General features: G+C 30.5%; 1 protein-coding gene, 1 non-coding gene and 1 pseudogene across 2 annotated transcripts; 2 read left to right on the top strand and 1 right to left on the bottom strand.

Annotated features, from left to right (window-relative positions):
- Nucleotides 1-1,011: 1,011 nt before the first annotated feature.
- Nucleotides 1,012-2,799, top strand: LOC140892788 (GDSL esterase/lipase At5g03820-like). The gene is made up of 5 exons (XM_073301783.1): nt 1,012-1,245; nt 1,330-1,460; nt 1,809-2,042; nt 2,208-2,463; nt 2,606-2,799. Exons 1-5 carry the CDS (start codon nt 1,014-1,016, stop codon nt 2,797-2,799), a joined length of 1,047 nt encoding a protein of 348 aa, XP_073157884.1. The 5' UTR covers nt 1,012-1,013.
- A 5,749-nt stretch (nt 2,800-8,548) lies between these two features.
- LOC140886356 (uncharacterized) lies at nt 8,549-15,582 on the bottom strand (annotated as a pseudogene).
- A 230-nt stretch (nt 15,583-15,812) lies between these two features.
- Nucleotides 15,813-15,923, top strand: LOC140894108 (small nucleolar RNA R71). Its single transcript, XR_012153658.1, has one exon. It is a non-coding gene; the product is annotated as a small nucleolar RNA R71 (small nucleolar RNA).
- Nucleotides 15,924-16,723: the final 800 nt, after the last annotated feature.

The raw sequence follows: 16,723 nt of genomic DNA, 5'->3' as shown, positions 1-16,723 counted from the left end.
TTGTAATTCAGTCCCCGGAGAAGCGATTTATTTCAATTTCAATCCTTATTCATTTAAGAATATTAGAATTTAATTCTAAACTCTAAATATTTCCAAATTAAATATTCTTGAATTAAAATTAAATAATTCCGGGCCTTACATCTCGTGACTGATTTTCACTATAGAAAACAATATTTTGGCTCGATGATGGTATAATCAAAACAATCTAAGATATTCAAGTCTGTGCTTTCTTAATACATTCATTTTTCATATTGCTCGTAATATTTTTTCTCCCTATTATATGATCTTAACAAATATGAATCTTTAGTTGAGAAATAATTCAATTCATTTCTAAGTCATTTTCTGAATTCTCTTTTAATTTCCTCTTTATTATATCATCTATTAAAATAAATTGTTCTTAATTTTCATTAACTTGACTTGCAAATATTAAATATAATTGAAATTGTTATATTGTATAATGGAAAGTATTGAAAGCGGGAATTAAAGCTTTTTAGTTGAGTCTAAATCGAAACATGAATATGATATTTACGTTACACTTGTTTTAACAATTGTGATTTTGCATGTTCATGCAATCAATCACATGTTTAAACTGCCTAAAGTATGCTAAGTTCTATTGGTTGATTACACGCTAAAAGCGTCCGTCTTATCCATTTTGCCAAGTTTATCACTGGAAAGAGTAAAAACCATCTTTGTTCAAACATTCCTAAGATCAGCCAAATTTCCCTCAACTTCCTTAAAAAGTGTGCCTTGCTCTTGACCAAATCTTTTGTCCACATATAAATAAACTGACCATCTCTCTCTTTCTAATGTCAAATTCAAAAAGTGTCACTTTTTTTGCAACACAGAGACAGTTATTGCTTCACTCAAGGTTTGCGAAGCATCATACATGCATCACTCGTGGTAAATACACACTACTTCATCACAACTTGATCATTTATCTACATAAAAAAAACCAAGAAAAATCAAGAACACAAGAGCAAGAAAGAAACATTTTTGGTGGAAAAAAACTGAAAATGGGATTCTTGAGCTACATGTTATGTGCTATTCTAGTTGTCTCATCACTTGTTCATGGAGATCCCCTCGTTCCTGCTTTCTGCATATTCGGGGATTCGGTGGTTGATGCGGGGAACAACAACAATTTGCCAACATTAATAAAGGCAAACTTCCTCCCTTATGGAAGAGATTTCGTTATGCAAGAACCTACAGGAAGGTTTTGCAATGGAAAACTCGCCGCTGATTTTACAGGTAATAAACATATAACACATATGCAATATGTTTGATGTGCTATGTATCTTATCTAATGCATATATTACACAATTATATATACAGCTGAATTTCTAGGATTCGGTTCATATCCACCAGCATACCTAAGTGAAGTAGCCAAAGGGAGGAACATCCTCAGCGGTGTCAACTTTGCTTCCGCTGCATCGGGTTATTATGATAACACAGCACAATTATATGTAAGATTTAACAGATCGTGTCATTAACTCAGACATAAACAGTTGTTAGAAACTAATATACATGTATATATATATGATACCATAATATGTGATATTTTTTAGCATTTGGATATATCCAATATGATTTAGTCTTAATTTAATTATACAAGATAGTTCCAATAATATTAAACATGATGTCTATTCACCTATGACACATAGAAATGTCGATTGCAATCTAAAATCAAAAGACAATAATAAAGTTTTAGCCATTTAGATATGTGTTGTAGATGTAGATTCTTTAAGGTTGAGCCACATAAATTGTATTGTTTAATTTTTTCACTATATTTCTACTTTCATTCATGTTTACAGCAAACTATGACGTTGTCTCAGCAGCTAGAAAACTACAAAGAATGGCAGAGAAACATGGTGAATTTGGTGGGAACGGATAAAGCTAATGATACATTCTCAAGAGGGATCCATCTATTAAGTGCAGGGACCAGTGATTTTATTCAAAACTATTATATCAATCCAATTCTCAACATTGTTTACACAACCGAACAGTTCTCAAACAAACTCATGAATTACTACTCTAGTTTCATCCAGGTTACACAAACATTTGGCATTTTCTTGGATATCTTTCGGCATATTAATTCATAAAAAACTTAAAGAAACACACTAAAGAAATAAAAATCATAATAATTTCATAATGAAATAGCTAAGTATTTTCTTTCACATGGACAATATATATCAACAATGTTTGTTTGACAGAATTTATACCATCTGGGAGCAAGGAGAATAGGAGTTACATCTCTACCACCTACAGGATGCCTGCCAGCAGCAATTACTTTATTTGGTTTGGGAAGCAATCAGTGTGTCGCAAGGCTAAATCAAGATGCGGTTTCATTCAATAATAAATTAAACGCTACATCTCAAAATTTGAAGGCCAGGCTACCAGGATTGAAACTCGTGGTCTTTGATATTTACAGCCCTCTGATGGATATGATTGAAAAGCCAACAGATAGTGGTATGGTAAATAATAAACACGTGCAATTGGAAAATGACAATATTTTTTGTGATTTGTTTTCCCAAATAAAAAGGATGATGTATTCCTGCAATATTTTTATTTAAATTTCAATTTTCCTAAATTACTTTTATAATGTTCCCAGGATTCTTTGACGCGAGGAAAGCTTGCTGCGGGACGGGCACAATTGAAACATCGTTCCTCTGCAATGAAAGGTCGATTGGGACATGTTCAAATGCCACACAATACTTATTCTGGGATGGATTCCACCCTTCAGAAGCTGCTAACCAAAGATTGGCCCAAAGTTTACTCCAACAAGGATTTGATCTGATCTCTTAGGACGACCTTTAGGTGCAGCAACCCCCCAAGTTCTACTTCTATATCTTTTAATATGTTACATAGATGTCCTTGACACCAGCTTTCAATTCAATGATTTTTTTTCCAAGTAATTCTTCAGTAACCGAAGAATTCAAAGCCAGATCCTCAACATCACCATCATAGTTCTGCATAACCAAGTCATTTATGAAATCAGATATTACAAAAAAAAGAATGAAACTTCATTAGTAACAGTGGAACATCGCTGAAACGAGAAGTGTGATGAATCCAAAAACAAGCACATGCATTGTGGTGGAACTCAGATATAAAACAAGAATGATTTTATCAGATATTCGGAATGTAATAGGAGTGAAAATTCACGCGTAACAGTCATACATGGATCAAAGAATAATTAAGATGAATTCAAATTTTGATTTTCAAAAAAGACTTGTTTTCATGGTTGAAAAGATGATTGATAAACATAAATTTATGTCATCTCATGCCAAAATGAACTTCTTTTATGCCAGGATCATTGGAGATTATCATGATTTATTGAAAATGACATTTGTTTTGTGTGACGATGAGCAGTAAATGGTAATTAAATTGGACTCTAACAAACTTCACCAATGAAATACATGCATCTTAACCCTCTCTCAAGTCCACTATCCAAAAATTTTCATAGCTTACCTCACAGAATAGTTTTTCCTCTCTAGATGAAGCACCAACTTCACCAAATCTCGATTGTAAAAACATCAATCTTGTTATCCTAAAATACAGAACCTGAAACTATCTCGCTAACCACCAATGTTCCATTGCACCCTCCATGATGACCTCACATTATATATATAGTCATTTTGATATACACAATGTTTATTAGAGTTAGTGGATACTTGGTTAAATAGAATAATATGCATGTGTTTAAATATTAAAGTGTGCAACAGGAAAACCACTCTTCATTCATTCTTTCATTCTCAATTCAATAAATAGTTTCAATGTAAGTTAATTCTTATTCTCCATAATATGGTATCCTAGTAACCGATTCCATACTTTCGTCTTAGATCATCGAATTCTTCCGATCGATGATCTTATTCACATATTTTTTATCGGAGCTTACTAATTACAGAATTTATTCACTCTATTTCAGTTTTGTTTCCCCCTAAATTCAACAAAAACACGAATCAATCTGAATGGAACTTGGCGGTTGGAATATCTGCCATTGATGACCCCTCAATCCCTTATTTTTGCATCACACCGATAATTCAAGGTTCATTCTCGTCTCGCAACAGCTCACTGGTGACGATTTTTCATCATGGATTTGGGCTATGAAAATAGCTCTAACGGTGAAGAACAAGTTGCATTCATTGATGGATCCATTCTTAAGCATGTGGCATCTGATATGAGTTTGATGAATTCTTGGACACTCAACAACAACATAGTCATTTCTTGGCTTCTGAACTCAGTATTTCACCAATATTAAGACCCTTTGGGAGGAATTAAATCAATTTATCCCAATTTGTAATTGTGGGAAATGAATATGTCATGGATTCAAGAACATTGACACTTATGTTCATATGGAATATACTATAGCATTCCTTATAGGTCTAAATTAATCTTTTTTCTCAAGTAAGGAGTCAAGTTATGCTTCTTGATCCCATGCCACCCATAAATTGAGTTTTTGCCTCAATTGTACAAGAGGAAAGACAAAGGGCTATTGGAAATCAATCATATCCAAACACTTCAAACAATGCCCTGGTATTTGTGCTCAAAGGTGAACAATCTCGTTCACAACAAAAGTTTCAGAAGAGCAGGAATTTTTGCACTTCGTGCAATGCTCCTGGACACATTAATGCTATGTTCTGTGTTGATATTCTTTTGGGATCTTTGGTGATTCTTTTGGAAGCTCCCTATATACCAAAATTCAAGTTTAATTTTCTCTCAATCAGCTCCATTATTTCCCATTCTAAAACGATGATTAATTTCTATCATGATTTTTTTTATCATCCAGGAAACAACAACCAAGAGAATGATTGGCAAGTTTAAAAGAATGTAAGGGCTCTATGTTCTGGATGTTCACTCTTCCTATCCAGAAATTTCTATCACCCTAGTTGACATGAAAGTTTGGCACAATAGTCTTGGGCACCCATCATTGAAGATTTTACAGAGTTTGAAACCTCAGATACAGTTAGATGGTGATGCTTCTCTTCATGTCACACCTTGTTCTATTTGTCCTTTAGCGAAACAAAGATGTTTATCATTTGTTTCTCATCATAATGTCTCTTTAAATACTTTTGATATTATACACTGTGATATTTGGGGGTCTTTATCATGTCTCTACATATAGTAATCAGAGATAATTTCTGATCTTAGTTGATGATAGTACAAGATTTACATGGATATTTATTATTGAACACAAGTTTGAAGCATTGAGTGAAGTTTCCAGATTATGTGTTATGATTGAAACTAAATTTAACAAGAGAATCAAGGCATTTCGCATAGATAATGCTAAAGAACTGACATTCACTGAGTTGTTCCAAAAGCAGGGATCTCACATCAGTTTTCTTGTGTCCAAACTCCTCAAAAAAACTCGGGTGTTGAAAGGAATCACCAACATTTACTTAATGTTGATCGTTCACTTTTTTCCAATCTCATGTGCCCATTAGACTGTGGAGTGAATGTATTTTAACATAAACTTTTTTGATCAATCGTTGTTCCATATCCATGGACTTAAAATAAGTCTCCTCATGATCTGCTATATCAGAAACCCGTCGATTATTCCCAGTTTAGGGTTTTTGGATGTCTATCATTTTTATCCACTTTATCAGCTCATTTTGAAAATTTTCTTTAAAGAGCTAGAATTTGTGATTTGTCGAGCATCCTCCAAGGATAAAAGGTTACAAATTAATGGACATTAATAACAAAAGATTTTTATTTATCATGATGTGGTGTTCCATGAGTTCCTATTCCCCTTTCTCTCGACTCATCGAGAATTAATTGTTGATCCATGTCCACATACAGTTATGCCCCCAACCAGCACCTGTTGATGATAGGTTCAAACAGATCTAGTAGCCCCTGATGCACATGATGGTTCTCGCACCGAGCCACCAGAACCTCTACACTAATCCCCCCATTCGTACCTCCTCAAGGACTTCTCATCTGTTGTCTTATATCCGAGTCTATCATTATCACATGATAAACTGAAATTCAACGATTCTGAAGGAAATTCCAGCACTGATGCTGATGATGAACCACTTGAGGAAGAAGACTCTCCTGATGTGGAATCTGGTGTTGCTGTTGATGTTGCCAACATCACAAACAACACTGTTGATGATGGGTATAATTTGGATGCTGCTCATTCCCTTCAATTATATTCTGCTGCTACTTTGTGGCCCCTTTATGTGCACAAAGGGATGTTGGATGAAAAGAACATCGATGTGGATGCCTACGGAATGTACAATATTATGGAGTTTTTGAATCTTAGGAAGCTCTATTCTATTGTGGTTGCAGTGATGCCCTACTGCAAGAAGGCAGTCCTGGAGTTTTATGTCAATCTTACTGCAAGTATTGAAGATCATGATCCAACAAAATATGGACTAGTGTATCTGCTGCAACTTAAATTGTAATTCACCGAAGTGTAGGTTGTCTGCAAGTAATATACTCATGAGTACGAGATCGATCCACGGAGAGGATGTTGTAAGTTTAATTTTAGCAATAATATATTATAGATGAAAATATTATTATAAAACTTCAAATACACAAATTATAAAATTGTCAAGGTTTCAAAGGTTCATTGTTGGTTTATTTAATATTGCTTAATAAAAATAAATAAAAGAAACTAAAATAAGAATAAACATAAAAGAACAATGAAATATTTAAATAAGTATATCATATAATATAGTTCCCACTATATTAATATCAGATTAACCGATATTTAATACATGGTACCCATAATATATATATAGATGAATAAATATAAACATAAAAAGAACAATTAAATATTTAAACAAGTATATCATATAATATAGTTCCACTATATTAATATCAGCCGATATTTAATACATGGTACCCATAATATATATATAAATGCATAAATATAAATTGACATAAAAGTAAATGTTAGATCAAATCACAATATTTCATTTAGAACAACCGGCAGAGCCACGCTATCGTCTAAATAAAATATATGACTTTATGTTAGATGCGATAAAGTAAATGTTAGTTGCGGAAAAATAAATGTTATATGCGAGAAAGTAAATGTTAGTTGCGGAAAAGTAAATGTTAGTTGCGATAAAGTAAAAGTTAGATGCGAGAAAGTAAATGTTAGTTTAAATCACAATATATTATTTAGAACAACCGACAGTGTCACGCTATCGTCTAAATAATATATATGACTTTATTATAAATAGATACTTATATTTATAGTATATAATTATTGTAGTATTTATTGTATCATATTTGACAACAAATCAAGGTAACCACATTCAAGGTACCAAGCATTTGATGTAAATAGATAACAACAAATCATCCAAAATTATACCTACAAATAAAGATCAATTAGTAAAAATAAAAATAGAAAAGAAAAGAATATACAAAATATAAACAATCTTACTTGACCAACAATGAAACCTTTTCACCTTGACATAAAAAGATTTAGCTTTCCATGAACATGAAACTCAAGAATAAAGATAAAAGAAATTTCATACTTGAACTTGAGAAACTTGCACACTCAAACTTTTATTCTCACACACACAATATTTATTTTACAAATGAGGAATTCTCTACACTCTTGCACACTACAAAGCTTATACAACACATCTATTTATAGGCCAAATGAGATCAAGGGTCCAAGACTCATTAAATATGAAATAGTAAAGTTGGTGGGTGCTTGTCTCCTTGAATGTCAATACATTGACCCAACTTTAATTGGCATGTTTGATGCCGTAGACTTTCGATTTTGCTTCTGCACAAAACATATAACACGTAGCCCTTTGTCTGTAGATGTGTTTTGACAACTCATTCACCCCTTTTGGATAAAATATGAAATACTTATGATATTTTTACTCCAAGCTGGTCATAGTAAAAGTAAATCTGTCTCCATTTTGATGTTTGATTATTTTGATCATCTTAATGAAGTTTTTGGAATTTCTTGTCTTCTACAAAGTTGAAGATGCCTCTTTTGTGATTCTACAGGTTTTGAGATTACTCCATTATGACCTCTGTAGCTTGAGTAATTTTATTTTTACCAAACCTGCGCAAACCGTAAAATACAACATTTTAGTAAAACATTTAAATATAAACACATAACACTAAAATAATACAACTTCATAATTTTAATTAAACTTAAATTTTAAAACACACTTTTTAACATATAAATAATTACAAATTTTAAGTTTCATCACACCCCCAAACCGGCTAATTACTAGTCCCTTAGTAATAAAATATCATAAAATCACAAGTTAGATTTTTATTCCTTAATATATATATTCAAATATGCAAACTTTGAAATTTTAAAAACACACTTGTGAGGAGATCATATGTTTATTTATAAATCTCATTATCAACCAATATATTAATATGTAATTGGATGGGCTATACATATATAGTTCACACAATATCAAAATATTAAATATATATAATTTTTTTTTACATAAATATTTTCTAAAAACTTTGAGAATAATATAATTAAAAGGATAATAGAAATCATTTTCATAACATGTATATCATCAGGAATATTAATGTAAAAGTCTCAACTCCATATTTTCTCGGGTTAAATATTTCATATATAGCTGTTTTTCACTCATGGAGTTGGAAGAAAATTATACACTCTTTGAAAATGGCTAGTAAAGCAGACAATCAAATAACCTAATATTGAAAATAAGATAGGATGATTTACAAAGAATAAACCCATTTTTTTTATTTTTTTTTTGTTTTTGTTTTTTGTTTTTTTTTTTTTTTTTTGCTTGGCTGCGAAATTGTTTTTACATAATCAAATACCTCCAATAAACTTTGAAAATGTAACATTTTTTTTTTCAAAGTTTATTTTTTTTTTTTTTATGAGGTAAATCTATTAATAATTATAGTAGAGATATTAATACTCTACATCTTTACAATCAAACTTCAAACAACTTTGCAGCCAATTTTTATTTTTCTTTTTTTTTTTTTTCAAAATGGGTTTAATCTATTAATCAACCATTTCTTAATAATCAATAAAAGCTTATAAGTTGTTTTCTCAATTCTCACCCCACTCACAAAATTTATGTGAGTAAATATTGCACTTTTACAAATTAATTCCCTCAATTATACATGTTATTATTCATTCAATCAATATCACTTTAATTATATACTCATAAAAGTTTTAGAAAATATGATATTTGAAAACACACAATTATATATTATTTATAACTTATATCCTATCAATTATATATTTTCTATTAAATTGATAAAAAGAAGAATAAATAAACATCTATACAAAAAGACTTCATTTTCTTAGTAGTTTGCAATTTAAATATATACGGAATATTAAAATCTAATCTATTGTGATAAGATGATAAATAAAAACTAATGCGTGTCAGGAGTTTTTGACTCCTTACTCTGCCATTGAAAAAGAAAAATAAATATTATTATAGAAATATTTTTTTTTTTAAATTTTAAATTTTTTTTTTTTTTTAGAGGTAAACCCTCCCCCAAACCTGAATATGACATTTTTTTTTTAAAGAAAAATAAAGAGTACATGATGAAAGAGATATCACCTGGAATTATTGAAGATGAGGAACAAACACAAACCATTTCATGACATGTTGAATCAATGATCCAGTTTTCTTTTTTTACTAGTTGGTTGAGACCAATTGATCTTTGTTATAGCTGAATCAGGTTGATGAACAAAAGCTTGGAGATCATCAATTAATTAGTCTTCATTCGAAGCAGAGATGAGCATCCTTCGTGAATTTTCTGAAATAAAATTTTGTTCCACGGCTACATCAAGAAAAGTCAACAAACCATCATAATAGTTATTGATATTCAACAAGCCAACAGGTTTATTATGGATATTAAGTTGTGCCTAAGAAACAACATGAAAAATTTCTTCTAAAGTACCAAAACCACCAGGTAAGGCAATAAAAGCATCAGAATTTTCTATCATTTTAGTTATTCTCTCGTACATTGATGAAACTTTCAACTCTTCCCCAACCGTAACACCTGTAATATTTCCTTCAGCTAAAGCTGTAGGAATAATACCCAAAACCTGACTACCTCCAAGATGAGCTGCTGTTGAAATAGATCCCATTAACCCAATACTGCCTCCTCCGTAAACCAAGTGAATTTTTCTCTCTTCTAACTTTTTTCCAAGATTAATTGCTGCATCAACAAATATTTCATTCTTTCCAGTATTAGAACCACAAAAGACACAAATATTTTTCAATTTTTGTGAAGAAGATCCTGTCATGTTTTTTTTTTTTCTTTTCAAAAATATAGAGAGAGTTGAGTGATTTTATAAGGAAAACAAGGAATAAGACAGAAATAGGAATACAGATGTGAACAAAATGATGAAAATAGTAAAAAAAAAATAATATATAATAATAACATGCATGCGTATAAACAGTGATGTGATTGTGGCTCACAGTGTTCCTTCAATATTTATGAGTCGAGGGTTGGCTTACCATCCAATTTTCTTATAAATTGGCAAATAGGGTCTTTTTTAGTCAGATTCCCAAGACCAACACCATGACGCTGCGCTTGGAATAGTTTCCATAAACGGAGAAGTTGACCTTGTACATCTCCACTAGAATGCGTCTCAAGAGTCAATGAGATATCATCCAATGACTCTTTACTCAGCCCATTCTTAATGAAATCAATTTTATCTTCTCTATTTGTGGAAACATATCCCAAAGATCTGCATTGTCTATTACAAGTCCATCTGGCACAATTATGACAAACATCTAACCTTTTAGCCCTTGTTTTCTTCGCATAGGTACTTTTTCCTAGTCCAGACATATTTCGAACAAGTAAGAATTTTGGAACTTCACCACCTAATCGAACCTTGGCTTCAATTATAAGACGAATATCCTCCGGGATTCCTTTTTGCATAAGCATTCTCAATCTTTCACATCTGCCTTCATAAATCATTCTCAGAACTTTTTTAGAAACAGATGGAAAATATTTACCAAGTTTTTTGATAGCTTCATCCATAATATATATTTATATATATATATATTCAATTATTTTGGGAAATTGAAATAAAACCGACTGAAAGTAGTCACGGAGTACCGTTATCCGCCACTTAACCGGGAAGTGAACTCAATTCTGCAAAAATAAAATAAAAATATAAGTAACAATTAAGTTGGATCATATAAAGGCATAAACTCTTCATTAAGAACTTCATTTTCTATAAACGGTTTAAGTCTTTGCCCATTAACTTTAAATACATTATTATTTTTAAGATTTTCAACATCAACAGCACCATGAGGATAGACAAATTTAACAATAAATGGTCCAGACCATCGCGATCTAAGTTTTCCTGGAAACAAATGCAAGCGAGAATTATAAAGTAAAACTTTTTGTCCGATTTCAAAAGATTTCCTCATAATATTTTTATCATGAAATGCTTTTGTTTTATCTTTATAAATCTTTGCATTTTCATATGCATCATTTCTTAATTCTTCTAGTTCATTTAATTGCAATTTTTTTGATTTAGATGCATCATCTAAATTAGTATTAAACGCTTTAATTGCCCAATAAGCTTTATGTTCAATTTCAACAGGTAAATGACAATGCTTTCCAAAAACTAATCTATATGGTGACATCCCCAATGATGTTTTAAATGCAGCTCTATATGCCCATAATGCATCACTTAATCTTAAAGACCAATCTTTTCGATTTGGATTGACTGTTTTTTCCAAAATTTGTTTTATTTCTTTATTTGCAAGTTCAACCTGACCATTCGTTTGAGGGTGATATGGAGTAGAAACTTTATGTGTAATACCATATTTTCTTAACAACGAAGAAAATGATTTATTTATAAAATGACTTCCCCCATCACTGATTATAGCTCTAGGTATTCCAAATCGACTAAAAATATTTTCTTTCAAAAATTTTATCACAACTTTATGATCATTAGTTCTACATGCAATTGCTTCAATCCATTTTGAAACATAATCGACAGCCACTAAAATATAAGTGAATCCAAAAGATAATGAAAATGGACCCATAAAATCTATTCCCCAACTGTCAAATATTTCAATAATCATGATTGGATTTAAAGGCATCATGTTTCGTTTTGAAATTGAACCCATTTCTGAAAATTTTCACAAGATTTGCAAAATGAATGTGTATCTTTGAATAAAGAAGGCCAATAAAATCCACATTGAAAGATTTTTGCAGCTGTTTTCTTTGACAAAAAATGACCTCCACATGCCTCAGAATGACAAAATTTAATGACACTACTTACCTCATTGTCGGGTATGCATCGTCGAAAAATTTGATCAGGACAATACTTAAAAAAATAAGGATCATCCCAATAAAATTTTTTGACCTCTTTCAAGAATTTATTTTTATCTTGTGAACTCCAATGAGAAGGCATTTTATTTGTCACAAGAAAATTTACAATATTAGCAAACCAAGGCATAGTAGTAGCATAAAATAGTTGATCATCCGGAAAATTTTCATTTATTGGTATTTCATTTTAAGATGATTCAGAAATTATTCTTGATAAATGATCGGCTACTACATTTTCTTTTCCTTTTTTATCTTTTATTACAAGATCAAATTCTTGTAACAACAAAATCCATCTTATTAATCTCGGCTTAGCATCTTGTTTATTTGATAAATATTTTATGGCAGAATGATCAGTATAAACAATAGTAGTAGAACCAATTAAATATGATCGAAATTTATCTAATGCAAACACTACTGAAAGTAATTCTTTTTCAGTTGTTGAATAATTGATTTGAGCACTATTTAAGGTTCTACTTGCATAATAGATCACATAAGGTTTACCTTCTTTTCTTTGTCCTAACACGGCTCCTACAGCATAATCACTTGCATCACACATTAATTCAAATGGTAAAGACCAATCAGGAGGTTGTAAAATAGGTGATGTAGTTAAAAGATTAATTATCTTTTTAAAAGCAGTTTCACATTCTTGAGTCCATTCAAATTGTGCATCTTTTGTTAAAAGATTTGAAATTGGTTTCGATATTATGCTAAATTTTTTTTTAAATCTTCTATAAAATCCCGCATGACCCAAAAATGATCGAATTTCTTTGATCGCGTTTGGTGATGGTAAATTAGAAATAACATCAACCTTAGCTTTATCAACTTCAATTCCTTTTTCAGATATGACATGCCCTAACACAATTCCGGATTTAACCATGTAGTGACATTTTTCCCAATTTAAAACAAGATTTTTTTCTTCACATCTTTTTAAAACTTCTTCCAAATTTTTAAGGCAGTTTTCAAATGAGTTTCCAAAAACAGTTATATCATCCATAAAAACTTCCACAAATTCTTCAATCATGTCACTAAAAATACTTAGCATGCATCTTTGAAAAGTAGCCGGGGCATTACATAAACCAAATGGCATTCTTTTAAAAGCAAAAGTTCCGAACGGACAAGTGAAAGTAGTTTTTTCTTGATCTTCTAATGATATTGGTATTTGATAATACCCCGAATACCCATCAAGAAAACAATAATAAGGATTACCTGCCACTTTCTCTAAAATTTGATCTAAAAATGGTAACGGAAAGTGATCTTTTCTAGTTGCATCATTTAATTTTCTATAATCAATGCACATACGCCAACTAGATGGAATCCTAGCTTGTAATAATTCTCCCTTTTCATTTTTTATAACAGTGATGCCTGATTTTTTTGGTACTACTTGTGTTGGACTTACCCATTTACTATCCGAGATTGGATAAATAATTCCGGCATCTAATAGTTTTAAAACTTCATTTTTAACAACTTCTTTCATGTGTGGATTTAATCTTCTTTGTGGTTGTTGATATGTTTTAGCATTTTCTTCCAAGTGAATTCTATGTGTGCAGATTAAAGGATTTATACCTTTTATATCTTGCAAAGTCCATCCAATTGCATTTTTGTGTTTTTTAAGTAGTGTTATTAAATCTTCTTCTTGTTTTGGTAAGAGGGTAGAAGATATTACAATAGGATATGTTTGATTTTCATCAAGAAAAGCATATTTTAGTTCTATTGGTAAGAGTTTTAATTCAAGTTTTGGATGATCATTTTCTTTTACTTCTTCAAGTTCATTAATTTCTTCAAATAACTTTGATTTAAAAACATTTTTTGAATCAAAACTTTCCACTAAACAAACTTCAGATTGTTGATTTAAGTTTTCTTGGTGTATATTTTCTTCCACGATTGTTTCTATTGCATTATCATCTTCATCTTCATTAATACTTGGTTGTTTACATAAATTGAACACATTAAGTTCTAAAGTCATATTTCCAAAAGACAATTTCATTATTCCATTTTGACAATTAATTAAAGCATTTGAAGTTGCTAGAAATGGACGTCCCAATATTACTGGAATTTCGTTATGTACTTCTATTGTTTGTGTATCCAAGACAATAAAATCCACAGGATATATGAATTTATCGACTTGAACTAACACATCTTCTACGATACCTCTAGGTATTTTGATTGACCTATCAGCTAGTAAAAAAGTGACAGATGTAGGTTTTAAATCTCCCAACTTAAGCTTTTCATAAACTGAATAAGGAATTAAATTCACACTTGCTCCCAAATCTAAAAAAGCTTTTTTAATTTTATTTTTTTCAATAATACATGAAATTGTTGGACAACCGGGATCTTTATATTTCAAGGTAGAATTATTTTGAATAATAGAGCTTACTTGCTCCGTTAAGAATGCTTTCTTCTTTACATGCAATTGTCTTTTCACAGGATATAAATCTTTTAAAAACTTTGCATAAGAAGGCACTTGTTTAATAGCATCTAATAATGGAATATTTATTTTTACTTGTTTAAAAACTTCATAAATATCAGAATCATTTTTTTGTTTTTTTATTATTAACTAATGCATGAGGGAAAGGAATATGTTTATTTGACTCACATATTATTTCAGATAATTTATCATCAACTTTCTTAATCTTAGGACTCAAAGTATCATCTTTCTCGAAAGTATCAAGATTTTCATCCTTACTCTTTGAGTTTGACTGATCTTTGTTTTCATCACTATATGGATCATTAACTATTTTACCACTTCTAAGAGTAATAACAGATTTTACTTGATCAAATTTTTCTTGATTTTTAGGATTAGGTTGTGGTTGAGATGGAAATTTTCCTTTTTCATGAATATTAAGTGCAGATGCAAATTTTGCAAGAGTTTCTTTCAAATCATTCATAGATTGAATGTTTTGAATATTGATAGACTCTTGCTTTTGAATGTATGCATGAATTTCATCTTCAAAATGTTTTCTTGGAGGTGGGATATAAGGGGCATAACCTTGATGACTTTGGTTATTGTGAAAATGTTGTTGTGAAGGTTGTGCATTATTATCGTTCCTCCAACTAAAATTAGGATGATTTCTCCAACCAGGATTATATGTTTGTGAAAAAGGATCTAATGTTGGTTTTTTAAAATTGTTAACATAATTGGCTTGTTCATGGAGACATTCTTTAAATGAAGGCAAAGTAGGACAATTTTTTGTAAGGTGATCATGTGTGTCACATATATGACAAACAATTTCTTGAACACTTTTAATTGATCACTCTTTTTCATTTCTAATGACTCGATTTTTCTTGCTAAAAATGCAAGTTTATCTTGAACATCTACATCATCTTTAAGATGATAAATACCACCACCATTTGTTGAATTATTGGTTTTACTTGGTGGTTCAATTGACCCTATATTATCCCAATTTTGAGCATTTTCTGCTAATGACTCCAAATATTCTATATCTTCATTTGGGTTTTTATCTTCAAAAGTTCCATTACGCATGAATTCTATCATTTGCCTATCTTTAGGTATTAAACCTTCATAAAAGTGAGAAACTATCCTCCATATTTCAAAACCATGATGTGGGCATGTATTAAGTAACTCTTTATATCTATCCCAACATTGATAAAATGTTTCCCCTTGTTTTTGGGAAAAAGTTGTAATTTGTCTTTTAAAAGAGTTTGTTCTATGGGAAGGAAAAAACTTTTTTAGAAATTGTTGTTGCATTTCTTCCCATGATCTTATTGAACTTGATATCAAATTTTGCAACCATGTTTTAGCTTTATCTTTTAAGGAAAAAGGGAAAAGCTTTAATCGAACAGTATCCATGCTACAATTTTGATCATTATAAGTGTTGCAAACCTCCTCAAATTCTCTTAAATGCAAATATGGATTTTCAGAATCTAAGCCATGAAAATTTGGTAAAAGTTGAATGACTTGTGGCTTAAAATTGAAATTAGATGCATCAGGAGGAAAAATTAAACAAGATGGTGTACTAGTTCTTATTGGATTCATATGGTGCCTAAGTGTACTTGGTTGTTCATGTTCTTGATGATGATGATGATGATGATTATTATTATTATTATTATTATTATTATTATTATTATTATTATTATTATTATTATTATTATTATTATTATTATTATTATTATTATTATTATTATTATTATTATTATTATTATTATTATCATCATCATCATCTTGATTATTAGAATTATCGTCCATGTTTAAAATATTTTCAGTTACTCGAACAAGTCTACCACTTTGTTTACGACTCCAAACAATCATACAATTAAAAACAACATACTATTTACATAATAACAAAATTAAACTTAATTTATACCTCCCCGGCAACGGTGCCAAAAACTTGCTACAACTTAAATTGTAATTCACCCAATTGTAGGTTGTCTGCAAGTAATATACTCGTGAGTACGAGATCGATCCACGGAGAGGATGTTGTAAGTTTAATTTTAGCAATAATAT

This window comes from Henckelia pumila, chromosome 3, assembly GCF_033568475.1.
Source record: "Henckelia pumila isolate YLH828 chromosome 3, ASM3356847v2, whole genome shotgun sequence".
Classification (NCBI taxonomy): domain Eukaryota; kingdom Viridiplantae; phylum Streptophyta; class Magnoliopsida; order Lamiales; family Gesneriaceae; genus Henckelia; species Henckelia pumila.
The sequence above is the reverse complement of the archived record's forward strand: the minus strand, read 5'-3'. Positions and strand labels throughout refer to the sequence as shown.

Excerpts from the sequence above, each read along its gene's own strand:
- LOC140892788 (XM_073301783.1), top strand. The coding sequence starts at position 1,014 with ATGGGATTCTTGAGCTACATGTTATGTGCTATTCTAGTTGTCTCATCA. Across the intron at positions 1,461-1,808 it reads ATAACACAGCACAATTATAT|CAAACTATGACGTTGTCTCA; the intron begins GTAAGATTTAAC and ends TCATGTTTACAG. Across the intron at positions 2,043-2,207 it reads ACTACTCTAGTTTCATCCAG|AATTTATACCATCTGGGAGC; the intron begins GTTACACAAACA and ends TTTGTTTGACAG.